Source organism: Manis javanica, chromosome 11 (assembly GCF_040802235.1).
Source record: "Manis javanica isolate MJ-LG chromosome 11, MJ_LKY, whole genome shotgun sequence".
NCBI classification, from domain to species: Eukaryota; Metazoa; Chordata; class Mammalia; order Pholidota; family Manidae; genus Manis; species Manis javanica.
This window is the reverse complement of record NC_133166.1, coordinates 63,912,548-63,936,470: the sequence shown is the minus strand read 5'-3', so window position 1 is coordinate 63,936,470 and position 23,923 is coordinate 63,912,548. Positions and strand designations below refer to the sequence as shown.

The 23,923-nt window shown below is 52.7% G+C and overlaps 1 protein-coding gene across 1 annotated transcript in view; it reads right to left on the bottom strand.

Annotated features, from left to right (window-relative positions):
* Positions 1 to 23,923, bottom strand: part of CD82 (CD82 molecule) — a 47,162-nt gene that overhangs the window by 3,067 nt on the left and 20,172 nt on the right. The window contains exons 2-6 of the mRNA XM_017656499.3: positions 19,545 to 19,627; positions 14,828 to 14,900; positions 10,656 to 10,777; positions 10,416 to 10,490; positions 1,509 to 1,610 (exon numbers count right to left, since the gene is read on the bottom strand). Of these exons, the coding sequence (XP_017511988.1) occupies positions 1,509 to 1,610; positions 10,416 to 10,490; positions 10,656 to 10,777; positions 14,828 to 14,900; positions 19,545 to 19,607 (435 nt within the window). The 5' untranslated portion in view covers positions 19,608 to 19,627. The remainder of the gene's footprint in view (positions 1 to 1,508; positions 1,611 to 10,415; positions 10,491 to 10,655; positions 10,778 to 14,827; positions 14,901 to 19,544; positions 19,628 to 23,923) is intronic.

Genomic DNA, 23,923 nt, shown 5'->3' with positions numbered 1-23,923 from the left:
TCCAGGCTACTCACCCCATCTCAGTGGTTGTGCATGAGGAATAATAAATCACCACCAACATGTCACCTGGTAAGTTCTGTCTAAGTGCTACAGGCTTTATACATCCATCTTACAGGAGCATGACTCAACAGCCCCATGAGGAAACTGAGGCTCAGAGATCTGGCCAGGAAGTGGCAGAGGTTGTATTCCAGCCTTCAGGGGCCTGACACACAGTCTGTCTTCTTAAACACCAATCCAAATAGCATCTGACAGACATCACAATCATCCAGAGGCCTTGCCTACTGCAGGAATCTCTCAACCCACCAACCATCTCCCACGGGGAAGCATTCACTATCTCCCAAGGGACCTCCTGCCCCCACCACAGGCTGTGAAGGCGGCACTTGTTCATTTCAGGAGGTCCATCGCCCTCGAATCTTAGCCAAGGGTCACAGCAGTTGTGAGTCAAACTAAAGGTATGATAAAAATGGCTAACACAGGGCCTGACCTAGCCTCATCTGATCCTCACCACAAAAATCTGTGAAGTGCATAGTCCAGAAAACATCACCCTATCCTTTTCACAGCTCAGAAAACGGAAGTGTGCCCATATGACCTGGACCTAGTCCTGTCTCCTGATGCTGAGGCACCAGGCTCTCTCCTGCTGCCCGGGCCCTCCCTCAAGGTGGCAGGCCATCAGTGCCAGCAGGGCTGAGACTGCAGGACAGGAGGCTGCGGCCCAGAGACCATGGGTCCTGGCCAAGAGCACATGACACCTGGGACCACAAAACAGGGGCAGCTGAGACCTGATAACAGAAGCCAATCTGTGTGTGAGGTGATTGGTTCACCATCAAGGCAGGCTGGGGACCTGGTCAGTCAGTCAGTCAGTCTGTCTGTCAGTCATTTAGTCACTCATCCATTTATTCCATCAGTCTTCCAGCCTTTCTGCCAGTCATTCTGTCTGTTAAGTCACTCAGTCGGTCTGCCTCTCTCACTTTGATGTGGAATATACATATACACTAAAGTACACAAATTCAGCTTGATGAATTTTTACATACAGTACTGGTTTAACATCACTCAGATGAAGACCTGGACAGAAAGTTCCTTTCACTCCATAAGGTTTCCACAGGCACATCCCCAGTAAATGCTCTCCCAGGGAGCCTCCACTCAGGTTTACGTCAGCATATCAGCCTTGGCACCAGTTTCTTAACCCACCCGTGGAGCCCTCAATACCCCTAGCCTGGCTTGAGATGAGAGGGTTGAGAGCTATCCCCTCTCTCTCTGGCCATAGGCTGTGGGCCATGGGGCAGCTTCCAAAACCCTGGGCCCGCTGAGCAAGGGGCTGTGGTGATGGCTGGAGGCCAGGTAGGTGGACTGCTCAGGGGCACCCTGCCCCCAACAGATGCATGCTCACGTAAGGCTCACTGGCACATTCTGTCAGGCATACACAGGCAAATGGGCAACCCATGGTCAGACACACAGACACACACCAGCCAGGAACCTCACGCTACCCCACGTCCCTCATCCCGCCTTGCCTGAGCCTGCACATAGTCCCAGGCCTCCTGCAATCTGTCCTCGTGATTGTCCTTGTAGCTCTGAATAAGCTTGGCCACGATGTTGTCCATCTCTTGCTTCACCTACAGAGGGGAGAGAAAGGGTCAAGGTCAGATTTCTTGAAACCTGTGCCCCACCTCTGGTCACATTACTTAAACTGCCCCTCTCCCCACCTTCTGCGACCCCAAACCCTGGGGACATGCTCAGAGTTCAAATGCATTTGTTGTTCATTCCAACCACTTTCCTAGCACTTCCTGGGTACCAGCCCTGTGCTGGTCACATGCTAAGCCCAACGCAGTCAGGGCCAACCACTCCTGCCCTACAAGGCAGCAGCCAGTCAGTGCAGCATGTCCTAAGTGACAACTGTGTCCAATACTCTCCAGGAGAGAAGGATGCTGCATCCTGGAAAAGGCACTCAGCAGTGGCATTACCCTTTAAACATGAATATTTCCATGTAGCTGCTGAAAACCCTCCAGTGGCCTCCCACCACTTTGAGAAATGCCAATATCCTCTTGATGGCCCTCAAAGCCCTGTGTCATTGGGCCCCAGCTCCTCCCAGATCTGTTTCTCTGTTCTTCCTTCATCTTCTTCAGCTATACAGGGCTTCTTGCTGCCTTCATACTAGATACACTCCTGTCTCAGGTCCTTTGCACCTGCTGTTCCCTCTGCCAAAAATCCTCTTCCCACCAAATATTGACATGGCCCACTCCTCCACTACCTTCAGGGCTCCCTGCTCAAACATCACCTCCTCAGAAAGGCCTTTCTGGGCCACCCTATAGAATACCATCCCTTCTCTACCCCCTCTCCCTCCCCATGCAAGGTTAAGGGTATGCATGCTGTGATTTTCTTCATGGCATTGTCATTACATGCTCACTTGTTTTCAGGAGTTATTCTTGCTCTCCTCTACTAGAATGTCAGCTCCGTGGGAGCAAGGACTGTATCTGGTGAAGCCTGGCCAGAGTAGGAGTGTGGCGTGCCTGATTAATGAACAGGTGCACAGTGGCCACTATATGACCCACACCCAAACACTATCCCAGTTAATCCTCATACCTGCCCCAGGGCCCCATACAATCAGTCCTGACTATGCTGAGGAAGAGAGAAGCACCTGGCTTTTCCCTAACCCCATAGAACAAACCTGATATACGAAGGAGGGCAGATGAGGGGTGCAAGGGACAAAAGACCCCTCCCTCACTGGGGCTCCAAACAGAGGATCTCACTACAGAGGCAGCTTTTCAGGAACAAGTCAGCTGTGCAAAAGGAGGCAAACCTGAAACCAGTCTGGGGAGCTGAGGGCTGGGCCTCACTGGGCAAAAAAGCCCAGCGCCATCTGGGAGTGAGGCCTTGGCGAGCCAGCCCCACATAGGCACCACTGGCCTTCCCCAGGGACCTTGCTCAAGGCCATCCCCAGGCAGGTTACCTGCTGTCACTGTGGAACCCCAGAGCAGGGAGCTCAAGAGGGGACGGGGGCAGAGGGGACAGCCACATACCTGCCCCTTGGTTCCTATGAAAGGGGAATTGGTGCCTATGAAATGGCACCAGGGAGGGTTTCCAGAGCCTGGCTAAGCCCTGTGAGGGGGGCTTCCACCAGACCCCTGCAGGGAACCCACACCCTCCTGATGGCCCTGCAGCGCTGGCTCCTCACCCCTCCCTTAGCTGACCTGGGAAACTCACCCTGCTCCCCAGCAGTCCCTGGGGAGGGGAATGCTCTCCGCCCTTCTTCCTCTAGATAAAACTCATAGCATGATGCATTTTTCTATTCACACAGAATTCTACAATTTACAAAACTTCCTGTCAGTAACTAATCGCAACAACAGTAGCTCTTATCAAACGCTTGTTATGTACCAGGCCATGCTAATGCATTTTTAGGGCATTATCTCACTTTAGTCCTCAGAGCAGACCATAGCCTAGATATTGACTCTGTTCCCTCATTTTTGAGATGCACAAAATGAGGCCCAGAAAGGTTAATTAACCTGCTCAAGGCCACACAGCCAACATGTTAAGAATTGGGGTGGGACCCAGGCCTGACTCCAGAACCCACATTTTTACCCATTAAGCTCTACCAGCATTTAAACCACATGGCCATAGCCATACCTTGAAGTAGGTCAGAGCAGTTTTAATGAGGGCCCAGAGAAGCTAAGTGATTTGCCCATGTCACACAGCTGCCTGCAGATCTTGGGTCTTTCTGCCCCAACCCTCTGTACCACCTCTGCTCCCCAGTGAGTGGATGGTTCCCCCAGTCATAGAAAGAAGGGGGGTCCCCAGAGGCATTTATTTGCATGAGCTGCCTCTCCCACATCCTTTTCACCTGCCCTCCCCCACCGACCTAGGCTCTATTTATACCCCCGCGTGGTTGCCCCAGCAGCCCAGACTTCCCTGTTTCAGGGCCCCTGAAATGAGGTGATGGAAGCTAGGTGGTTTCCACTGAGTCTGGGTGGTTTCCATGGGAACACCAGATCATCCTCCAGCCCAGAATATGGTTGACAGACCCAGCCAGGCCATAGGGACCAGGCTGCAAGGGCTGGCTTAGCTTGGAGCCAATGCCTTGGAATCCCAAGGCCCACAAGGCTGTGTTGGGAGGCCAGGGAGGTTGCCCTGGCAACCAGGTAGTTCCTGAGACAGGAAAGAACAGGGAGGGAGAGTGAGAAGACGTTCACTAAGGTGCTTCCAGGAAGGGTTTCCAGATAGGGTTTCCTGGGCCAGCCTAAGAATACCATGGAAAGAACAGGGAGGGAAGAGTGAGATGTTCACTAAGGGGCCACCTCTGTGGTTTCTGTCTGCTTTGCACTCATTTTCCCCGCTTGGAACATCAGTCCCTCTCCTTAGGGTTAACTGTCCCTTCCTCCCTCCATGTTGCTGGGAAGCCTTGTCCCTTGCTGACAGGGGCAGGTAAAGACCCAGACTACCACTTAGCACCTTCCACCTCTCAGGGATGGGCGTGTGACCCAAGGTGACCCTCTGGTGGGGTGAGGGTATAAGCTGTGGTGGCCACCTCAGGCTCCACTGGGGACAGCGTGCCTGGAGGGTGGGGCTGAGGGATGGGGAGGGACAGAGTGCTGGCGGCAGCACTGGATGACCTGGATGCCACTGAGCCTCCAGCCAGCTCTGGCCAGTTTCAGTTGGGTTACTGTCACATCCAATGGGGAGTCCTGCCCAGAACCAGCTACATAATTCACAGCCTGGTGCCAAATGAAAATGCAGGGCCCGTTGCTTAAAGATGATTAGGAATTTTAAGACAGCTTCAACAGAGCATCAGATCAAGCAAGGGAACCCTCTAAGCATAGGACCCTATGTGACTGCTCCGGTCACATGCCTAGGAGGTCAGCCCTGGTGCTGCCCAGTACTATCCTCCCCATTTCCCAGATGGGAAAACTGAGGCTCAGAAAGTCAGAACAACTTCCCAAGATCACACAGCTAATAAGCAGCAAAGATATGACTGTAACCTTGACACGTGTACCTCCAGAAGCCTGAGATCTCAACAACAGCAAGCCACCCACTATCTCTACCTGACTGAGGCCCCACTGTCCTCAAAGCTGACTCCTCACTCACACAAGGCTGTGCTTTTTCTGTGTCTTTTCACAGAGAAGTCAAATTAGAAGAAACCTTTGGGTCTTCACATACTTTTCCAAGCTCTGCTTAAAGCTCCTGGTAATGGTGAACTCAGTACCTTACAAAATAGCACACTGCAAGGTTGGGGAGGCTCCTGATACAAGCAATTCATTTTGAGTTGAGCTGTAATGACTTCTACCCATTAGTGTTAGCTCTCGCCCTTATCCTCCCTCCCAAGTCCCAGATGGGACTACATGGAACAAATCAAATTACTCTCCCAGGACAAACATCATTCAGACATTTGAGACCAAGCCATATCTCCGTTTACCCCCTCCTCTCCAGGGTAAATTTGCAGGCTCCTTTGGCTGCACCTCAGGATGGTATCCAGACCTCTCCATGCTCTTTACCCTAATGTGTCAAATTGCTCCTTAGAATGAGGTGTCGCAAATGTAATATATGGACCCACATCTTCCCGTCCTCTCCCAGGGTTCCCACAGGGCATGTTGCCCAGTGCTTTGCTGGAACACACACACAGCAGGTCTGAGACTGCATCCTGGGATCCTGATGGGAAATGAGGACCCACTGCAATGGTGAATAGGGGTGCGGGCAGCATGTTTACTTTTAGTGACCTCACACTTTCCTGAAAGCCTGGGTGCAATATGCATAACCAGCTACCCCAGAGCTCAGCAAGAGCTCCACATCCCACCCCCAGCTGCCTGTAAGCTCCTTGAACGTGGGGCCTGAGCCAGGTACTGCCCAACACTGCCAGCAAGCCATGCATGCAGCGCAGCACCCAGCAGGTGCTTGGCAGTCTCCATCCACTGCTCTTCATGATCACTTTGCAAGACAGCCAGGATGCTTCCCCCTTCCCTTAGGAGGGAAGGGAAAGGTCATTTCTCTGTCCTGGCTCCAGCTGCTGCTGCCACCATGGCCAATAGAAACCCAAGCCAGTGGATCAGGAAGTTTCTATCAAAGCAGGCAGACATTTCACAGAACTGCATTGTCCTCCAGGAACCTGTTTTACCACCTGTGTCTTAGGGCATGTGCACACTGGATCTTTTGGGCTTCTTAGGTGGAAGAGGGAAGGAGAGAGGGAACCACAGTTTTGATCAACCCCCTGGGGAACACATAGCAGTTGGGTCCAGCCATGTCACCACCCCCACCTCCTTCCTGGTTCTCACCTAGATCCCACAAGCCCCTTCCCTGCCCCACCAGGCCTTCAGCTTGTGCCCCATATAACCTCGTGGAGCTGCAGAGGCTCCCCTGTGCAGGCTGTTGGGCGGGTTTGCTATATGACCTGCAGGAGTGCCGCGAGGCCAGTGCTGAGCATGACACAAAGTATGTTCATTTCCTTCCTCTTGACCACCTCCCACTCTCTGCTACCTGGAGAGAACAAGTCAGAATCCCAGAGTGTCAGAGCTGGAGATGGCCCAAGAGGTCCCCTGAGGCTCAGAGAGGCTAGCTAACTTTTCTAAGCCCACACAGCAATCAGTGGCAAAGCAAAACCTAGAACATGGGGCCCTTGACTCTGAGACCTGGGCTTTGCCCACTGAACAGAGGCTGGATAAATAATCAGATGAGGACATGGTCAGAGGATTCTTAACTTCCTACCCAAATCCTGGCTCCTGCAACAGTTCTTGCTAATACTAATACTAATATCAAGGACAACAGGAACTGCTGCCATTTACTGAGCCCTTACTAGGCATTAATGAAATTAACAGTTGTGGCAACAATAATAAATGATGCCAGCAAATGTCTGCTCTGGGTCAGGCACTATGCTGTGCCCTTCCCATATGTCAATGTTTTTAATTGTCACCACATTGCTACGAGATGGCCCCTGGGGCCAATATGCGCCAACACCCTGAAATGTTTGGAGTTTAGAAAGGGACAGGGGGTATGTGCCACACCCCAAAGCTTGCCCCATTCTTAATACCTAAACTGGGTAAACAAAAGTTATAAATAGACTCACTTTCATTCAGGTTCAATTTTGCCACAAAATGAGTTGCAAATGATGGTTTTGGTTTTCAAAGTGGTTTCTGGATTTCAGAGTTGCAGTGAAGGGAGAGCCAACCTATGTGATTACTGCCATTTGACAAACGAGGCAAGTGAGACACAGAGAGGCTGAGTAACTTGCCGAGGGTCTCAGAGCAGGGGTTCCAGAATGAGCAGGTTGGTTCTGGAGTTGAGGCTCTTGGCCACCACTCTATTCTATAAGAGTGCTGCAGTCTGTGTTCACTTCACCCTGGGTGGGTTGGGGGCCCAGGCTAGCTTACTATTCTCAATTTATAGACACAGAACCCAAGGTTAGAGAGCCCCTGTGCCTTGCCTAAGGCCCTCAGGCTTCCCTGTTGCTTCCCTGGGAAGAGCCTGGGAGCATGGGGTAGGTGGAAAGGCAGATCGCAGCTCCAGAGACCATGCGAGGGTGCTCAGCCCTTCTGCTCACCCAGGAGGCCTGCAGAGTGGGGAAAGAATGGCCTATTGCCTTTAAAAGACCTTTTTCCTTCAGGCTAAAACAAGTCCCACCTCCCCAGCTGGGCTTCATCTGCATCTGCAGGAATAAACACCATCAAGGGCATGTTTAGTCTTCTTCTGGGATTTATAATGTGCTGGGAAAGAAAAAAATAAATCATTCATTCTAACTCTGGTGATAGAGTGGCCCCAGAACGTCCCCAGCAAGCCAGGATTTTCCCTTGCCTTCCAGAAGAGGAGATGGGCCAAAGTGAGGCGGGCTGGGGCCGTGGAGTGTGAGGTGTGGAGCCTGGAGGTGACTGGGTGGGAAACAGAGGAGGACACAGTGGGGTATGGTGGACAGACTCTTAACTGGAGTCAGGAGGCCTGATTGTCCAAACAAGCCCTGCTCTGCAGCCGTGGGGTGCCTCTGAGGCATAGTTCCTGGTCCGTTGGGAGGCAGCACGGTGGGGTGGGAGGCATGGCCCAGGGCCAGAGGGATGCGGATGGAAATCTCCCCTGATACACTACAGCTGTCAGTGACCGTGGTCAAAGGCCACTTTGTTTTTCAGGGCCTCACTTTCTTAAACTGAAAAATGTTTGGAAAACTGAAATATACGTCAAGTTCCTAGTTCAGCTCCTGGCATGTGGTTGGTGTCCAACCAGTGGGCACCATCTTTATTACTGTGAGATGGGGAAACCCACAGAGTCTGAAAAGTGGACTACCCAAGACCCCTGCAGAATCAGCCGGCTTCTGAGTCATTAGGAGTAACTGTGAGCTGGGACCTGGTTCTCATCAACCCTGAGTATAATGTACCATTGACCAGGTCTGAGAAGCCCCAGGTGCATCTCACAACCCTTTCACTGAGAAAAGAGTTTCCCTCCCCTAAGCCCTACCTTCCTGTTTGATGGCCAAGAAAGCTTCCTTTCATCTACTAAAACCACTATTTCCCCTTTTGCCCCAACTGCCAGGATCCTCAGTGTTCAAATTAGCCCTCAGCTACAGCATCTGTCCCCTGGCTTCAGAAACAATGATCTTCCTCTCATTCACTGTGTATTCCGATGTCTCTCACTTTGATTTTAGTTACCTTGTGCCTGTGCTAGAAGTCAGCTTTAGTTCTCCTGGGAATTAGGCTGGGTGTAGATTACAAATAAGTAAAGCAGATTCAGGTAGGAACTACCATAATGAAAATGTCACCAGCATAGACCGAAGGTCACCTGGGTTCAAATCCCGGCTCTGATACTTACTAGCTGTGTGTCCCTTGGCCAGGTTGCTTAACCTCTCTGTGCCTCAGCTTCCTCACTGAAAATGAGGGGATTCATATCCATAGTCTTGTAAGATTATTATGAGGCACAGCTACTTAAATGCATCTGTGTGTGGCATTTGGTACCAGGCTTGTGGCATATTCTATTAACTGTTGGTGCTTCCTTCTAAGAGGGAACTAAGGCAACTGGATCTTCAAGTGGCAAAATTCAGGAGCCCACCTGACTGCCAGCTCTGCCACCTCATCAGTGGATGTGAACTGTAGCACCAGAGGAGGGCAGGCCCCCAGGCTCAGCTGAGCCATTGGACATGTGCAGAGGGGTAGGATGAACTCTGGAATGGCATCAGGGGCCTGGCATCTGACTGGCTGGGTGTCTTCAGCCCCCTTCCTGTAGGATGGGGACCTCATGCCACCTTGCAAGGGCATGGTGAGGGTCACTGAGGAATGAATGTGAGGTGCCCGCACTGTACTCAGTACATGGTGTGGGCCGGACCTGCTGCAGGGGTGGAGGAGCTTCTGGTTACTATTACTGATGTCACTATTGTCCATCATCTCTGAGCATCTACTTCCCTGTCAACATCACACAGTACAGAACTGTTGTGAGGATGAGACAATGTGTGCAATGCTTCTAGAAGATCCCATGTGCACATAGCAGGTGCTCTATAAATAAATATGATGGGCACACTTGATTGGCCTGACCAGCAGCTGTTCCTGCCTCCCTTTCCTTCTGAGCCTCTGTGTTTAGAATCCAGAGCTGGATACTCACTTTCTCAGCCCCTTGGAAGCCAGGGGTACTCTTGGAACCCAGTCTGGGGAGGAGGGCTGGAGGATTTGCTCTTCTGGTAAAGGGGACAGCTATGGCTGACACTGCCCTCTCCCATTCTGGCTGCAGCAGCATGGATGTTGTGCCAGGTGCTGGGGCTGCCACCCTGTGACCATGAGGTGAGTGCATGATGTAGGAGTGGCATGATGAGGGTGCTGAGCAGACAGCCAAAACAGCATCTCTGTGCTTCCAAACCCAGCTTCTGATTAAGTCAGTGACATACCCTTACAGCTGAAGCCACAGGAAGTCTGATTTTTCCATTCCTTTAAACCTGAGTGCCTTCCCTTTGACACAGGACTAATGTTTTTATTGACAGTCTCTTCCCTGGGCCTCACCTGTGATGAGTGGCACAGATTTAATACTTGCTAAGGTGCCTTAATAATAACAACAAATATTTATTGAGTGCTTTTGTGCCAAGCACTGTGCTGTGCTTAACTAAGATAATATCACTGAATCCTCGCAACAACCTTGAGAGTTAACTTCATTATTGTTCCCAGTTTACAGAAGGGAAACTGAGAGGCAAGCAGCTTGCCCACAGCCACACAGCTACAAAGTGGTGGGGTAGAGCTGAGCTCAGCCCCAGCAGTGGCTCTGCTCACACACACTGCCCTTCCCTTCTAACATCCTACCGTGTGATCACAGGGGATGGGACTGGGGGTGGGGGGAGAGGGGGGCAGGGGCTGCCTTGCACATACTGTGTTTGCCTTTGACACCTGAGAGGCTTCCTGTCTATCCCCTACCCCCAGAGCCAATCCCGTGCATGGGCAGTCCAGCCTAGGTTGGGGCTGGGACAGAGGGGTGCTTACCTCACCCATGTTCAAGTAGAAGAGGGCCCCAGCAGCCACCTGGGCGATGAGGATCAGGAGGAGGAAGACAAAGTACTGGGGACACAGAGCAGGCACAGAGTTAGCCACAGGTGCCCCAGCGGGAGCACCTGACCCCCTCCCTCACCTCAAGGATGCTCCCCACAGTATGGGCAGGGGCAGTGCTCAGGCACCATGGCTGGCTGGCGGAGCTGCTGGGCAGTGGTGGAGGGCCATACTCACCAGCCCCAGCAGGCAGCGGACCTCCTTGATGGCGCCGATGCAGCCCAGGAAGCCCATGAGCATGGTGACGGCCCCCACGCCAATGAAGACATAGGCCCCAGCCTGGAGCGAGCTGGAGGTCTCTGGGGGATGGGAAAGGGTGTTGAATTCAGCCTGGCTGTCTCACCCTGAGTGAGTACAAAATCAGGGGCAGGGCCTGATGGCCTAGGACTGCCCCCAAACCCACTCCTTGGAGCCTGAGCCCTGGGGTCAGCCCTCAGACAAGGAACCAGCTCCCTGTACACCTTTGGAAGCTGCCTCCCCCGGTTTCCCCCTACTCTCTCATCTGTCCTATCACTGCTTCAGTTTGTTCCTTAGCACTTAAGACTGAAAAGACCCTACGTTTTACTGATTTATCTTGCTCACTGTCTGCCACCCCTACAAGAATGTGAGCTGGACAAGGACAGGGTTCCCTGCTGAGCCCCCAGCCCCCAGAACAGTGTCTGGCAGTGAAGTGCTATATGAATATCTACTGAATTAATGGACTACAGACTGGCAGGTTCTCCGGGGCCATGGACATTTAAAACCCGTCTCCCTCCTTGGCCATATAATATAAACCCTAGCCTCTCTTGCCTACTCACTGAACCTCGAGAGTTCCATCCACACTGTCTCCAACTCTGACGTAACTGCATGGTAGACACTAGCACAGCTATTTCACAGATGAGGAAACTGAGGCTCAGAACAGCAAGGATCAGGGCTGGGATCTGGAAATATGCAGACCTCCAGTGCCGTGCTCTTCCCAACGATGCACAGGCACATGTACTGATAAAGGTGTAATGCTGTTCATTCAACACACACATTTTTACCAGGTGCCTGCATGTGCCAGACACCGTGCCAGCTACTGGGGATACAGAAGGCAGACCAAGGAGCTGACATTCAGCGTAGACTGAGGAATGGTGAGAATAAGTAAGCAATTAGATCTGACTGTGTAAAGGGCCACGGAGATACGGATGCGGCTAAGGTGGATAACAATGGGGCAGGTCTGTGGGTTGGGGTGGCTGGCAAAGGCTGGTTTGAGCAGGTGACAATTTGAGCTGAGACAAAAACGGAGAAGTCAGCCTAGTAAGGATCAGAGGGAAAGTACTGCAGACAGTGGGAACAGCAAGTACAAAGGCCTGAGGAAGGAGTAAGCCTGATGTATTTGAAGAATTGAAAAAAGGTAAGTAAGAATGGCCCAGTGTGGGTTGGACAGGAGTCTAACAGGTGACCTGCCTGAGGTGTAGAGAGGGGCCCGACAGCAAGAGACCCTCTTCAGGGGGGACAGCCTGCCCTGGTGGGAGGAGGTCAGGAGTCCCATCAAGGCACCTGGCCAGTATTTCCCAAGAAGCCCAGCAGATCACAGAGGGCAAAGCTCAAGTCTTCCCCCACCCAAGCCTGCCGATGTGGGGGATACTCTACCAAGGCTGTGATAGGCCAGGAAGCCTGGGTACATATGCCTCCTCACAGGCAGGAGCCTGCAGACTCGCTCTCATGACAGCCCCACATTCATGGGGAGGCAGGAGGGGAGAGCAGGCTAGATGGAGTGCATCAGCGGATCTGAGGAACCTCTTAGAGATAGATTCCTGGGTCCATCTCACCTGGGCAGACTTTCCTAGGAAACTGACTGGAATCTACATTTTTAATGTGCTTTCCTAATGACGTGGGCACAGCCAGGGCTGCCATAGCTGACTGTCAGCTGGACAAATCCAGGCCAGCTTCTTGAGGGACCTTGGGGAGGCTGAGATCCCCACCTTGGCCACCAAGGGGTATTAACATTCTTAAAGAATAACCACAAAGCTGGAGTGTGGGTGGGTAGGAAAGCCTGATCCAGCTCTACTTCCTGGTCATAGACAGAATGTTCTGGAACTCAGGAAGAGCCCTAGCCAGCCCACCCCACTCTCAGTGTGCCAGAGCAGGGCTGCCTCTACCCAGCTCCTCACAGGATCCCCCAGGGAGCCAGGCAGCACCCCCACCAGGGGAAGTGTGGGGGCTTCCTGGTCCTGAGCCCGCCTTTTTGTCCCAGGCCCTACTGCCCTGGCTCTCAGCCACTAACTTGGGCAGGAGGAGGCTGTCCAACTCCACGTTTTCTAAACTTCCTGAAATTGGGTTCTGAGTCCTCCCATCAACTGCTCCCAGGAAGAAGGAAGTGGCACTGCTGGGAATCCACCGTGTGGGGCCCCAACAAGGCCTCTTATCAGAGCCATCCTGTTTCATTTCCACAACAGCCAGCAAGGGGGGATTTACATCCTGACTTGTCCCTAAGGGCCCGGAGGCCCAGCAAGGCTAAGAGGCCACCAAGACACCCAGCAGGCAAGGCCCAGGGCTGAGACCCCAATACAGGCCCTTCCCTTGGGAGCTAGCCCAGCTGTAGGGCTCGGTCTCTTAGCACATCTTATGGACACCAGCCCCTGTCCTCGCACAGGCCAGCCCTGATCCGAGCCTGCAGAGGGAGGCAGGTGAAGATCCTGGGGCGGGCCATCCATGTGCATGACAGAGCTCTAGCTCTGACCCTCACTTGTTGTGTGACTCTTAGCAAGTCTTTTCCCCTAAGCCTCAGTTTACCCAGGGGTGTAGTGACTGAGCCCTGGCTGCCTGAGGAGCTTTTTAACAGCCACCTGCTCCAGGCCCCCACCCACACCCATGGAGCCAGATCCCTCAGTGGGGCCTGGGCCCTGATGTTTATAAGAGCACTCCATCTAGGGGGCCCCCAAAAGTTGCCTAGGTCCAGATCCTCAGACCTGAGCAGGGAGAAGGTGGGAGGAGCAGCAGGCATCACTGGATCCCTGGGGCTGGGTGCAGAGGGCAGAATGCAGGGGACAGGCCAGGCTGAAAGACCTTGCTCTGTGGCACAGGGTCTGCTGGGTGTGGGCCGTGGCCCACGAAGCAGAGAGCCTGAGTCTAGTCAGGGTCCAGGAGGAGGTGCCCCATGCTGAGAGGGCATGGGGAGTGTGGGCACCCAGCTGAGGCAGGAAACCCCCGACCCTAGTGCCAGAATGGGGGTGTGGTCTGCTTCCCCCACCAGGAGGCAGGACTGACAGCTTTGGGCTGCATCTGATATGGCTGGAGGGTGGATCATCCTGCATATCTGAGGGGAGGCCTAGCACCCTAGGTCCACAGTGACAGGTGTGGCCTTCCATCACCCATCTCAGCTTGGTTCTGTTTTATTCAAATCAAGCAGCTGTCATGGGCCCAAGTCCAAACCTGCTGCCTCAGCAGCTGCTGGGAGGGTGGGAGGGGAAGAGGCCAAAGAGGCGCTTGCTGCCGGGAGAGGCACCACTGTGCTCCTCAGGGCCCTCAGCTGTGCTGAGGCCAGTGCAGCAAGCCCAGCAGGCTTCCTGGAGGAGGCCATGAGTAGATCAGAAGGGCTCTTACCATCTGGGCAGGGGTCCCTCAGGCTTCTTTCCCCCTCCTTCAAGTGTGAGAGGAAGGGCTTTGATGTCGGGGCTCCCCTACCATTTAGGACCAAAGCTCTCAGGGTTCCTGTCCCATGCCTATCACTTAGAAGCAGTGTGAACTTGAGCAAGGGTCATCATATCTCTGAGCCTCATTTCTTCATTTGTAAGGCAGGAATGTAATAGCTCCTACCTCACAGCACTACTGTGGGATTAAGACACTATATGTTGCAACCCTTGACCCCAGGCCAGCCACACAATGAGCACAAACAACAGAAGCAGTGCACGGCGCCTTCCTCCTCGGCGCACATGCCAATTCACCTGGCCAGTGTTAGGCACACAGCAGGCACTTCATCAGCTCCGGCCAACCCATTGTTCCTGACCTTTCCTACATCTCAGAATTGGCAGGGGAGGGACTGTTGCCCACATTTTGCTGAGCTGGCAAATGTAGGGGCTGAGAATATAAGAGGCTTTCCCAAGGTCAGGGCTGAAGGAAAGAGCCAGGATGGGAGAACAAGATTCCCTGATCCCCATGTTCTTCAGACAACAGCAGCTTTGTTTGGGGTTAGTGGAGAGAAAATTCCTTCCAGAAACCCCTGCAGAGGAACCCATGGTGGACCGGTCAGCAGCAGGACCTGGGGAAGGCCCTGGGGTCAGCTGGAAAAGTGACCAGCTTTGAGGCTGAAGTCTTGTGGGGGCAGCCCTGTCTGCTGCCCCAGCCCTCCCCACCTCCCCCCAGAGCCAGCCTGGGAGGGTCCTTACGCAGGACAGAGATGAAACTGCTCCTGTCGGCCAGGATCCACACCCCGAAGCCCAGGATCACTGCACCCAGGATCTGGAAGGAGAAGGAAGTAGTTAATGGGGGACCTGAGAGGGCCCTGCAACCTAGGCTAGGGTAATATAATAGAAACCAATTCCATCCTTGCCTAGCCTGAGGGTATCAGGGTGGCCTCAGACCCCAAACCCTAAGTCTTGGCAAACCCTGGCAATCCAAAGAACAGAGCCATGTGTGGGGAGTCCCTCCTGCCCCCATACCCCACTGTCTTCCCTACTCCATGCCTGCGTGTGGTCATACTGAGCTTACCACTTCTAGGGACATGGCCTCTTGCCAGGGGTAACTTTCTACTTCATCTCCTAATCCTTCCCTGTGCTTATCCCTTCCACTCCAGCCCATTTCAGGGGCTGGGAATGTCCTGAACAAGCTTTGGGAGGAAACCTCCATGGATTTGAACATCAAAGTCCATTTGTCCTTCAGAGCTTGGCTCCAAGGCCACCTTCCACAGAAGACTAAGACCTTCCCCCTGCAGACTAAGGGGCCCCTACTTTTGGCCACCACTGTCAGCCCCTTCTTAATAGCCATTCTCACTGGGTTTGACTCTGCCATGTGCACCTCCCAGGCTAGACTGTGAGCTCCCTGAGGGCAGCGCCAGGTTGCATACAGCTCTGTACCACTGCGTGGTAGAGCACCAGGTGCTGTGGGCTCTGGGAATGAATGAGTTCATCACCCGACAGTAAGTACAGGAGTAGAAAGGCAAACGAATGGGGCAATGCTGGTGTAGGCCTAGGCCTAGAGATTCTCTGCCTCCTTCCCCTCTGCCAGGGTGGCCCACAACCTGAGCCTACCTCCCCAGTTGGAACTTTAGCCAAGACCCACTATCCCCTCATGCTGGCCAAACTGGGGAAGTGCCCAGAAAAAACACTAGTTCCCTTCAGGAGTGGAGGGTCCCAAATCATCCCATAGGTTGGCCTTTACCTGGGGCCTGGCCTGGGCCCACCTGGGGAATAACGCACCTTGAGAGTCCCAGCATGTCACCATCCACCTCTATTGCTAGCCCTGGGTTCTCACCTCAGCCATCATCCCTTAATCTTAGGTGAAAGGCAAGCAACTAACAATAAAGCCCTCAGCATGGGGGGGTGGAGTACTGGGGCCCCAGGGCCTTTTTCAGCAATTATTCTTAAGAAAACAAAATTAATGGAAAAAAATCCATGATGAACAAAATATCAAGCATTTCAATAAAGAAAGGGTTGATGTCACTGTTAGTTCCCTTTAGAAAAGTGACAGCCATGGTATGGCACGGTTTATCACTGCTTCTCATTCTGAGCCAGTGCCTCACTCACCTTACGGAGTCCAGGCCCCTTAAAGACAGCAGCTGATGACCACCTACACTGCCCTCACTATCTTCCAGCAGCTCACTGTCTTCTCCTTTCCCTTTGTCAGATGGGCCCTGTTACTGTCCTCATTTCACAGATGGGGAAACTAAGGCTCTGACCTTGCCCAAGGTCACTCAGTTCATCTGTCAGTCTAAGCCAGGTGGTGGTACTGGGGTTCTCTTCCGAACCTTAGCCTAGAGAGCCAGTTTCTGGGGACAGGAAGGCTATGGAGACCCTAGGAATTGTCTACCCTCAGGTGGCATGGCCTCAGATTGCACAGCTTGCTGGGAGGAATGGGCTTGGTCTTTACAGCAACTGGGATTTGGTTCCCAAACACTCCTGAGCCCCTGCCCACCCCACCCCAGCAGCCCACAGCACAGCTGGACCCAGGCAGGTCATCAGGCCCACAGTCTGCTCCTGTGCACTTCAGACGACCTGGCTGGGCCCCTAACATGCTCACTCCTGCACTCATGGGGCAGGACAGCAGGGAGAACAGCTCTTTCAAAAAGGGTGTGGGAGGCAGGGCAGGAAATTCCCTCTGGGAAAACATAATCCCAAGTAGATAAAAACCCAGGACTGCCCAGCTAAACTCCTCAGCTCACTTCAAGGGATCCATGAGGGAAGTCCCTGGTGCTATCTGTTCAGTCCCTCTACATGTCTGAGGATGGCAGACTGGCCATCAGGTATGGCTGGACCAGCCTCCAGTACGTGGATCAGCCAGAAAGGAGGCCTAGACAAGCAGAATGGGGAAGGCATCTTGTCACCCTCTTTCTCCATGAAATATGACTGTGTCTGATGGGCACCCTCCACGCCCCACCAGAATCTCCCAACAGGGCTTAGCAGGAGCCAGGACCCTCACAGCTAGGATCCACCCCCCAGAACAGCTATGGTTCTGTTTTCTCAGCACACCTGAGAATAGCTGACTGGGCAATTTTCTGGGGAGTTTGGGGTCAGGAGGAAGTATAGGCAAGGACATGCACATGTACGCATGTGCATGCATAAGCACACACAGCAGCCAGGGCAATTTTCCCAAACCACAAGCTGATCATGTAACTGCTTCCCACTGTGCATAAAACAAAGACCAGAATCCTTCCAGGAAGGCCTGCATGTCCTGTGCCTGGAGAGGCACACTCCATCCCACCCCCAGCTTGGACTTATGCTCCTACTTCCAGGAGCCCTCTCTCCACACACACAACTCCAGGAAGCTTTTGCTGACTGCCCTGTCAAGGTCAAGCCCCCTATCTGCTCTCCTAGGGGCCATATGCTTCACTCCCAGCACCTAACATAATTGTAATTTTATTATCCATTTGAATAAGTATTTGGCTGGAGACCCCCACTCCGCCAGAACATAAACCTCATGAGTACAGAAACCACAGCTCTTCTGCAGGTGAATGTCTACCTGGCACCCATGAAAAGGGCTGGATACACAGATGTGTCAAATACACATTTGGTAAATGATAATGAGTGAATGAATGAATGAACGCATATACACTGTCCCTATATCTCTCCTTTCCCTCTGGCCTTTCTGTAATAAAAGTTTCCCCTCTCTAATCCCCCACCCCTACTCCCCATATCCTGGGCCCCAGCACACACAGAGTTAATACCTGGAGCAGCTGGGAAGAGGCCAAGCCCAGGATGGGATGGCCCAAGACCATCTCCCAAAGCTCTGGCCAGAGAGAAGCTTTTCCAGTCTCTGGCTCCGTAGGACAGCCTGGGAACAGGATAGGAAGGGACACCTTGGCCAAAACCATCAACCCCACTCCCTTTCTCCACAGTCTCCACCTGTTCTTCCCACTGCATGGGGGACATGGGGTGTCTGTGCCCCTGATTCCCGAGCCCCATTACCTCCTAGGCTGTAACCCAGACCTCTCTCTCTATTCCCTAAAGCCCCCAGGGGGTAGAACCACAGCACTCAGACCCCATTTCCCAGTCCTGGCTGGCCCGCCCTTGATGCCAGAGAAGTGCCTGCCAGGGAAAGCTTGGCTCTTCTGCACAGGCGGCTGCTTTCCAGAGGCCTGGGCCAACCAGCACGGACCTGACCACTAAGATTCTCCAGATGGGAGCTGGGGCTGGGGCCAGGGTGGACAGACGGCAGGACAGGCAGCATGCGCTGTCCCTGTGCCTGTGCGGGCTGGGAACACACTTGTATCTGCATGTTGGGTTAAAGTTATGAAGGCAGATTTGGAATGATTCTTTGTTTTCCAAACTTTCTACTATCCTATGTAACTTGTAGGGTAAAACTGTTTTGGTCCCCAAAGTACCTCATGTCTATTGCAGAAAATTCAGAAAATGCAGAGAGGCCTAAAGGATAGAATCAAAATTCCCAAGAATCCCAACAGTAACATTCAGAGGCATTTTCTTCTCCTCTGAAAAATATTCATATATGTGTACCATTTTCAAAAATAAAACTGCATCATAATGAACATCCTCCTGTATAGCCTGATTTTTAACAGGATGTAATGAGCCAGCATGGTGAGGACACAGCCCCCAGCACCACTGGGGCCACAGAGGCCTCTCAGGCTATTCTCCCCCTACCCCCATCACGCACCCATTCACACACACATCCTCACACCAGGATATATGCTCAGACACACACACACACACACACACACACACATACACACACACACACGCTATTCTCCCCCTACCCCCATCATGCACCCATTCACACACACATCCTCACACCAGGATATATGCTCAGACACACACACACACACACACACACACACACAGTCATGCTGGCAACTCCAAGGCAGAAGGAGTCAGCCAGTGCCAGGCCAGAGAAGAAAGTCAAGACCCTAGGAAAACCAGCTCCAGATGTGTCCTGAGCTTCCATCTGGGAGGCCCATGGCTCGCGAACCTGCTGAGGACTTCCGGGGCGGATCTAGGGAAGGGGGGCTGTGTCTCCACTCTGTCCCAGGGCCCCGCCTCTCTTGCCCACCCTCTGAGCACTCAGGAGACATCCCCATCATGGGGGTGGTGGGGTGCAGTGGGGGCTGACGAGACCTGGACCTGTTAACAGGTGTGTTCTTCAGAAGGGGGCCAGGAGGGCAGGGACTCAGAACAGGATGCGAAAGATTCCCAACAACTCCCAGCTAATGAGCTGGAGGACACACATTCAGGGGCTCCCCACACCCACCTCCAGCCCTGAATGGCCTGGACCTCAGTACTCCAGGAGAGGAATCCAGTGCCCTGCCACAGAGCCAGCTGGAATGAGGCAAATCTCCTTGCTGCCACCACCTGGTCCCACTTGGAATAGCCTGTCTTCAGCCCCCATCCTGGGAGAAGAGTCTGGTGGAGGTGGTCCACCAATGCTACTCATACTTACAAAGAAGAGCAAATTGAAGAGGAAGAGAAAGTATTTGGTGATTTTGATACAGGCTGACCCCATCCTGCAGGTCCTGGAGCTCCCTGGGGAGATGAGAGAAGGGAGGTAAGTCAATGCAGGGTGGGCTGGGTGGGCAGGGCTGGGGCTGGGGGCAAACGGAACCCAAGGTTGACGGGCATCTGTGCTCAGCCGGCCCCAAACTGTCCCAGCTGCCCTGACAACAACCCCATGAGGCAGGTACTAACATGGGGTCCCATCTGATGGTACCCTGAGGGCCAGAGATGTTAGGTGACTAGCCCAAAGCCACACAGCCAGGCAGTGCAGTCCTGTGGGCAGTCTTGGCTGCTTGATGTTGGACAGTTCAAGTCTGAGTCAGTCACTCTACCAGGGCTGGGCCTGAAGGGAAATTATGTAGGAGGTAGTGAGTGACTGCTGGAGACTCAGAGGTGAGACCTGTGGCCTGTTCCACAGATCTGCAGGATTCCCTCTGCGGCTAGGGGCTGCTGGCGGGAGAAGGAGAGTTCTGGCTTCTCAGAAAATGGACTGAGGGCTCCCTACACCGTCTTCTTACTAAGGGAACAAATATGTATGGTAGAACAGCCAACAAATACAGAAAACTGCAAATTACATTTTTTAGCTTACCCCAGAGATAAAAACTGGCATCATTTTAGGAGCTATATTTCCACTGTGTGTGTGTGTGCATGTAACAAAAGGTTTTAAACAAAGTTGGGCTCTTACTGTTTATAGATGTAGCCTGCGTTTTTCATTCTATAATTTCCATCTCTGTTTACTGATAAAATGTTCTTCTACAACATAATTTTGCACATTGCATACGAGTCCATGCTATTGATCAGTACTTACTAACATTTGGGAAGGGTCACAGGTTCACCCAGAAAATTTAAGTATAAGTAGCATTTTGCAAATAATTTCTGGAGGTTCATAGACCCCATGAAGCCTGTTCAGAAGTCCATTAGGATCCCAGGTCACTGTGTCAGGTACAGACATACCATGAAACATTTAATCAATACTTGAAGATTAAGCACACAGGTTGTTTCCAAGTCATCCTGGGCGACACACTGGTGCTTCAGAAGCCACACAAAAAATGCTTCAGCACACTGGCTGCTCTGCTCCACCCTGAGGGACCCCAGGTCAGGGCAGCACTCAAGGAGGGAGAAGGAAGCTGGACACTGGCTGACCTCACTGCCTCCCTGAGGCCAGACAACTCAGGAATGGCCGGCCAGCAGGCCCTGTGGGGAGAAGGGAGCCAGTGGCCGGCAGTGGGGGCCAGGACAGCTGGCCTGAGACAGCTGCACAGGCAGAGCTGGGCTGCAGGGGTAAGGGAGCAGGCACCAGACCCAGTTGTGTTCCACTGCCCTGTGGAAGCCACAGAGGAGAGGGAGGGAGAGCCGAGGGGCAGATTTCACCCCCTCCTCCTCCTTTAAGGAACCAAGGCAGTCCTAAGTCTTACGACTCTCCCCTGTCCATGTGGAGGCCCCCTCACCCTTCTCTGGACATGACAATCTTCGATCATCCTTACCAAGTGCAAGCTCAGCTTCAACTTTCTACACCTCCAGTGACAGGAGGAAGGGTTACCAGGGAGGGCCCACCATCTCCCAAGGGGTCTGGTTCAGCTTTCTGACATCTGTTAGGGAAAGCATGCTTCAGCTGCCTTTCTGTGGGTCTGATTTGGGTACAACATGCAAGAAAGACAACCAAAGAAGGAAATAGCTGCCTGTGCGATACGCATGCCCATCGTGTGGCACAGAAACAGACTCTGAAAGGGTTCATGAGGGATTCACGTGCTGTGGGAGAGATCTGACTGAGGGCCCTTCCAGTCTACAGGGTCCAAGGCCTGGGTCTGAGACATGCAGGGACAGCAGTGACCCAGGAGCCAGGGAAGTCTGGCCCCAAGAAGCCACTGGGACCCCTGTCAAACTCAGAGGCAGGAAAGAAGGGCTCACCCACATCAGGAGATCCAATGATCTGAGATCCCCAACGGGGACCTGCCTGGGGATGGCATACAAAGGAGAGCTTTTGTTTTCCTCTCTCCCCTACCCCGGACCCATGCCTGACAGATCACAGGCACTCCATAGACTTGCAAAGAACGAAACAGAAAGAGAGGAAAGATTCTCTCATGGAGAGAGGCATGGCTTTCTTTCCTACCAGGGACCTTCTTGCCTGGCTGGGTCTCTTTCCAGTAAATGACACAGGACGCCCCAGGGACTGACCGAGGCTCAGGCTCAACCAACTTACAGAAAGGTAGGCACTTCACCAGAAGAACCTCACTAACTACATCCAAGCACCAAAGAGCTGAGCATGGTGCCAGCTGCGTTCTTGTGAAACCAAAGTGTGGAAACAGTCCACCCTTTGGCAACTGCGGCAGGCCTGTGCTGTTACACAGTTCCAGAGAGGCCGGGAAGGGAGTTTCTACACTTTCTGGCTCCCACGTCCTCTTCTCCAGGGCAGGGGTGTTCCAAAAAAGGCAGTATTTAGGCAAGAATAAATACTGGGTCTGCTGAGATGAACGTCCATGAATGGCACCTACTCAGGTCTGTCAACCCCTTTAACCTTCACAGCCTGTCTGGAAGGTGAGGAGGGTATTCCTATCCCAAGGGGCCCAAGGCTCAGAGAGACAAAGTAACTTGCCCAAATCACACAGCTCATAAGCTCCAGAGCTCAGACATTTCCACTGTGAAATGCTGCCTTCCAGGGAATGGCCACAGCTGTATATAGGGAGGTAGGAATGGCTGGGATTCTGTTGTCCAAGTAGGTGGTGAGTACCAAGGAGAACGGTGGGCAAGGAGGAGGCAGAGGCCGCTGGATTGGTACTTTCTCATACTCTGGACCCCGGCAAACTTGCTGGTCCCTTGATCTCTCATACACATTGTGTCAGGTGTTGTGTGAAGCCCTTCAGTGTTCTATGAGCAGACTAAGGCACAGAGGGGTGGAGGAGCTTGCCTGGCATCACTGGTGTGCAGACAAGCAAAGACAGGCCGCTAGCACCTTAGGTCACCCCATCCTCTCCAGATGCTGGAATGGAAGCCACACAGCCCCATGACTGGAAGGGACTGGGCCCAGTGACTCCCTGGGAATCCCCTGAGGGAGGAGAAGGTGCTGAAAACAGAGCTTGGGATAAGCAGCTGCAGGGCATGTTCACAAGGTCCTTCTGGCCTGTGAGCAGGACATTTCCTCCTTGCAGTGGGAGGGAGCTGGACATGCATTCTCCATGCTCAGGAGAAGATGGGCAGTTCCAAGAAGGGCAGGGGCTCAGCTCAGCCTGGGAACAGGCCCAGGTCACCCCACAGTGGGGTATGGCCCAACTTCAGGGAGCCCACAACCACCACTAAGCCCTAATGAGACCCCAAAACTGGATTCAGAGGGCCTGAGGAGTCTGAGCCTTAATCTCTTTACCCATGAGACAGGAGTAAAGGCTGGCGTAAGGCAGGCAATGGCCAACTAGGGTCATCAACACACCCCCTATTTTTGTATGGCTTATGAGGTACGAGCAGATAGCTGGAAAAAATCAAAATCAAAATCAAAATAATAATTTGTAACAACTATTTGGCAGATTTGTCCAGAGATGAAATTAGATAATGTGGGTAAATTGCCTGGCACATGGTAGGCTTTCAATAAATGGAGATGACCATTATAAGTCAATGCTGTAAAGGAATTTTCTACTTACTTGTCCATCTCCCCTGTGGACTGTGATACCTTGAGGGGAAAGACTGCATTACTAATGAAAACATACTCCCAGTAAATGTTGCCAAATGAAAGATTAGATGGGTAATGGAGGGATAGATGTGGGTGGATGGATGGAGGGAGGGAGAGAGGAGTGAAGGGGGAGGAACTTCCACCTAGAACACAAGGACTTTCAAGTGTTCAGCCACCTGCAGGGGGTCTAATATTCACTGCTGCTGAGCCAGCTGAGATTCTGCTTTCAGGCGTCTTCTGTCCTTACCTAGAGTGGGGTGGGGATTGCCCAGAGGGAGCACCTCGAGCCAGCTCTAAATGCTGGGACCCACTGACAGGGTTCCCTCCCTGGGACCCCTGGGTGAGAAGGGAGGACTAGGGAAGAGCTGGTGTTTTTTTTTTTTTTTTTGAGAGGGCATCTCTCACATTTATTGATCAAATGGTTGTTAACAACAATAAAATTCTGTATAGGGGACTCAACGCTCAATGCACAATCATTAATCCACCCCAAGCCTAATTCTCATCAGTCTCCAATCTTCTGAAGCATAGCGAACAAGTTCGTACATGGTGAACAAATTTTTACATAGTGAATAAGTTCTTACATGGTGAACAGTACAAGGGCAGTCATCACAGAAACTTTCGGTTTTGATCACGCATTATGAACTATAAACAATCAGGTCAAATATGAA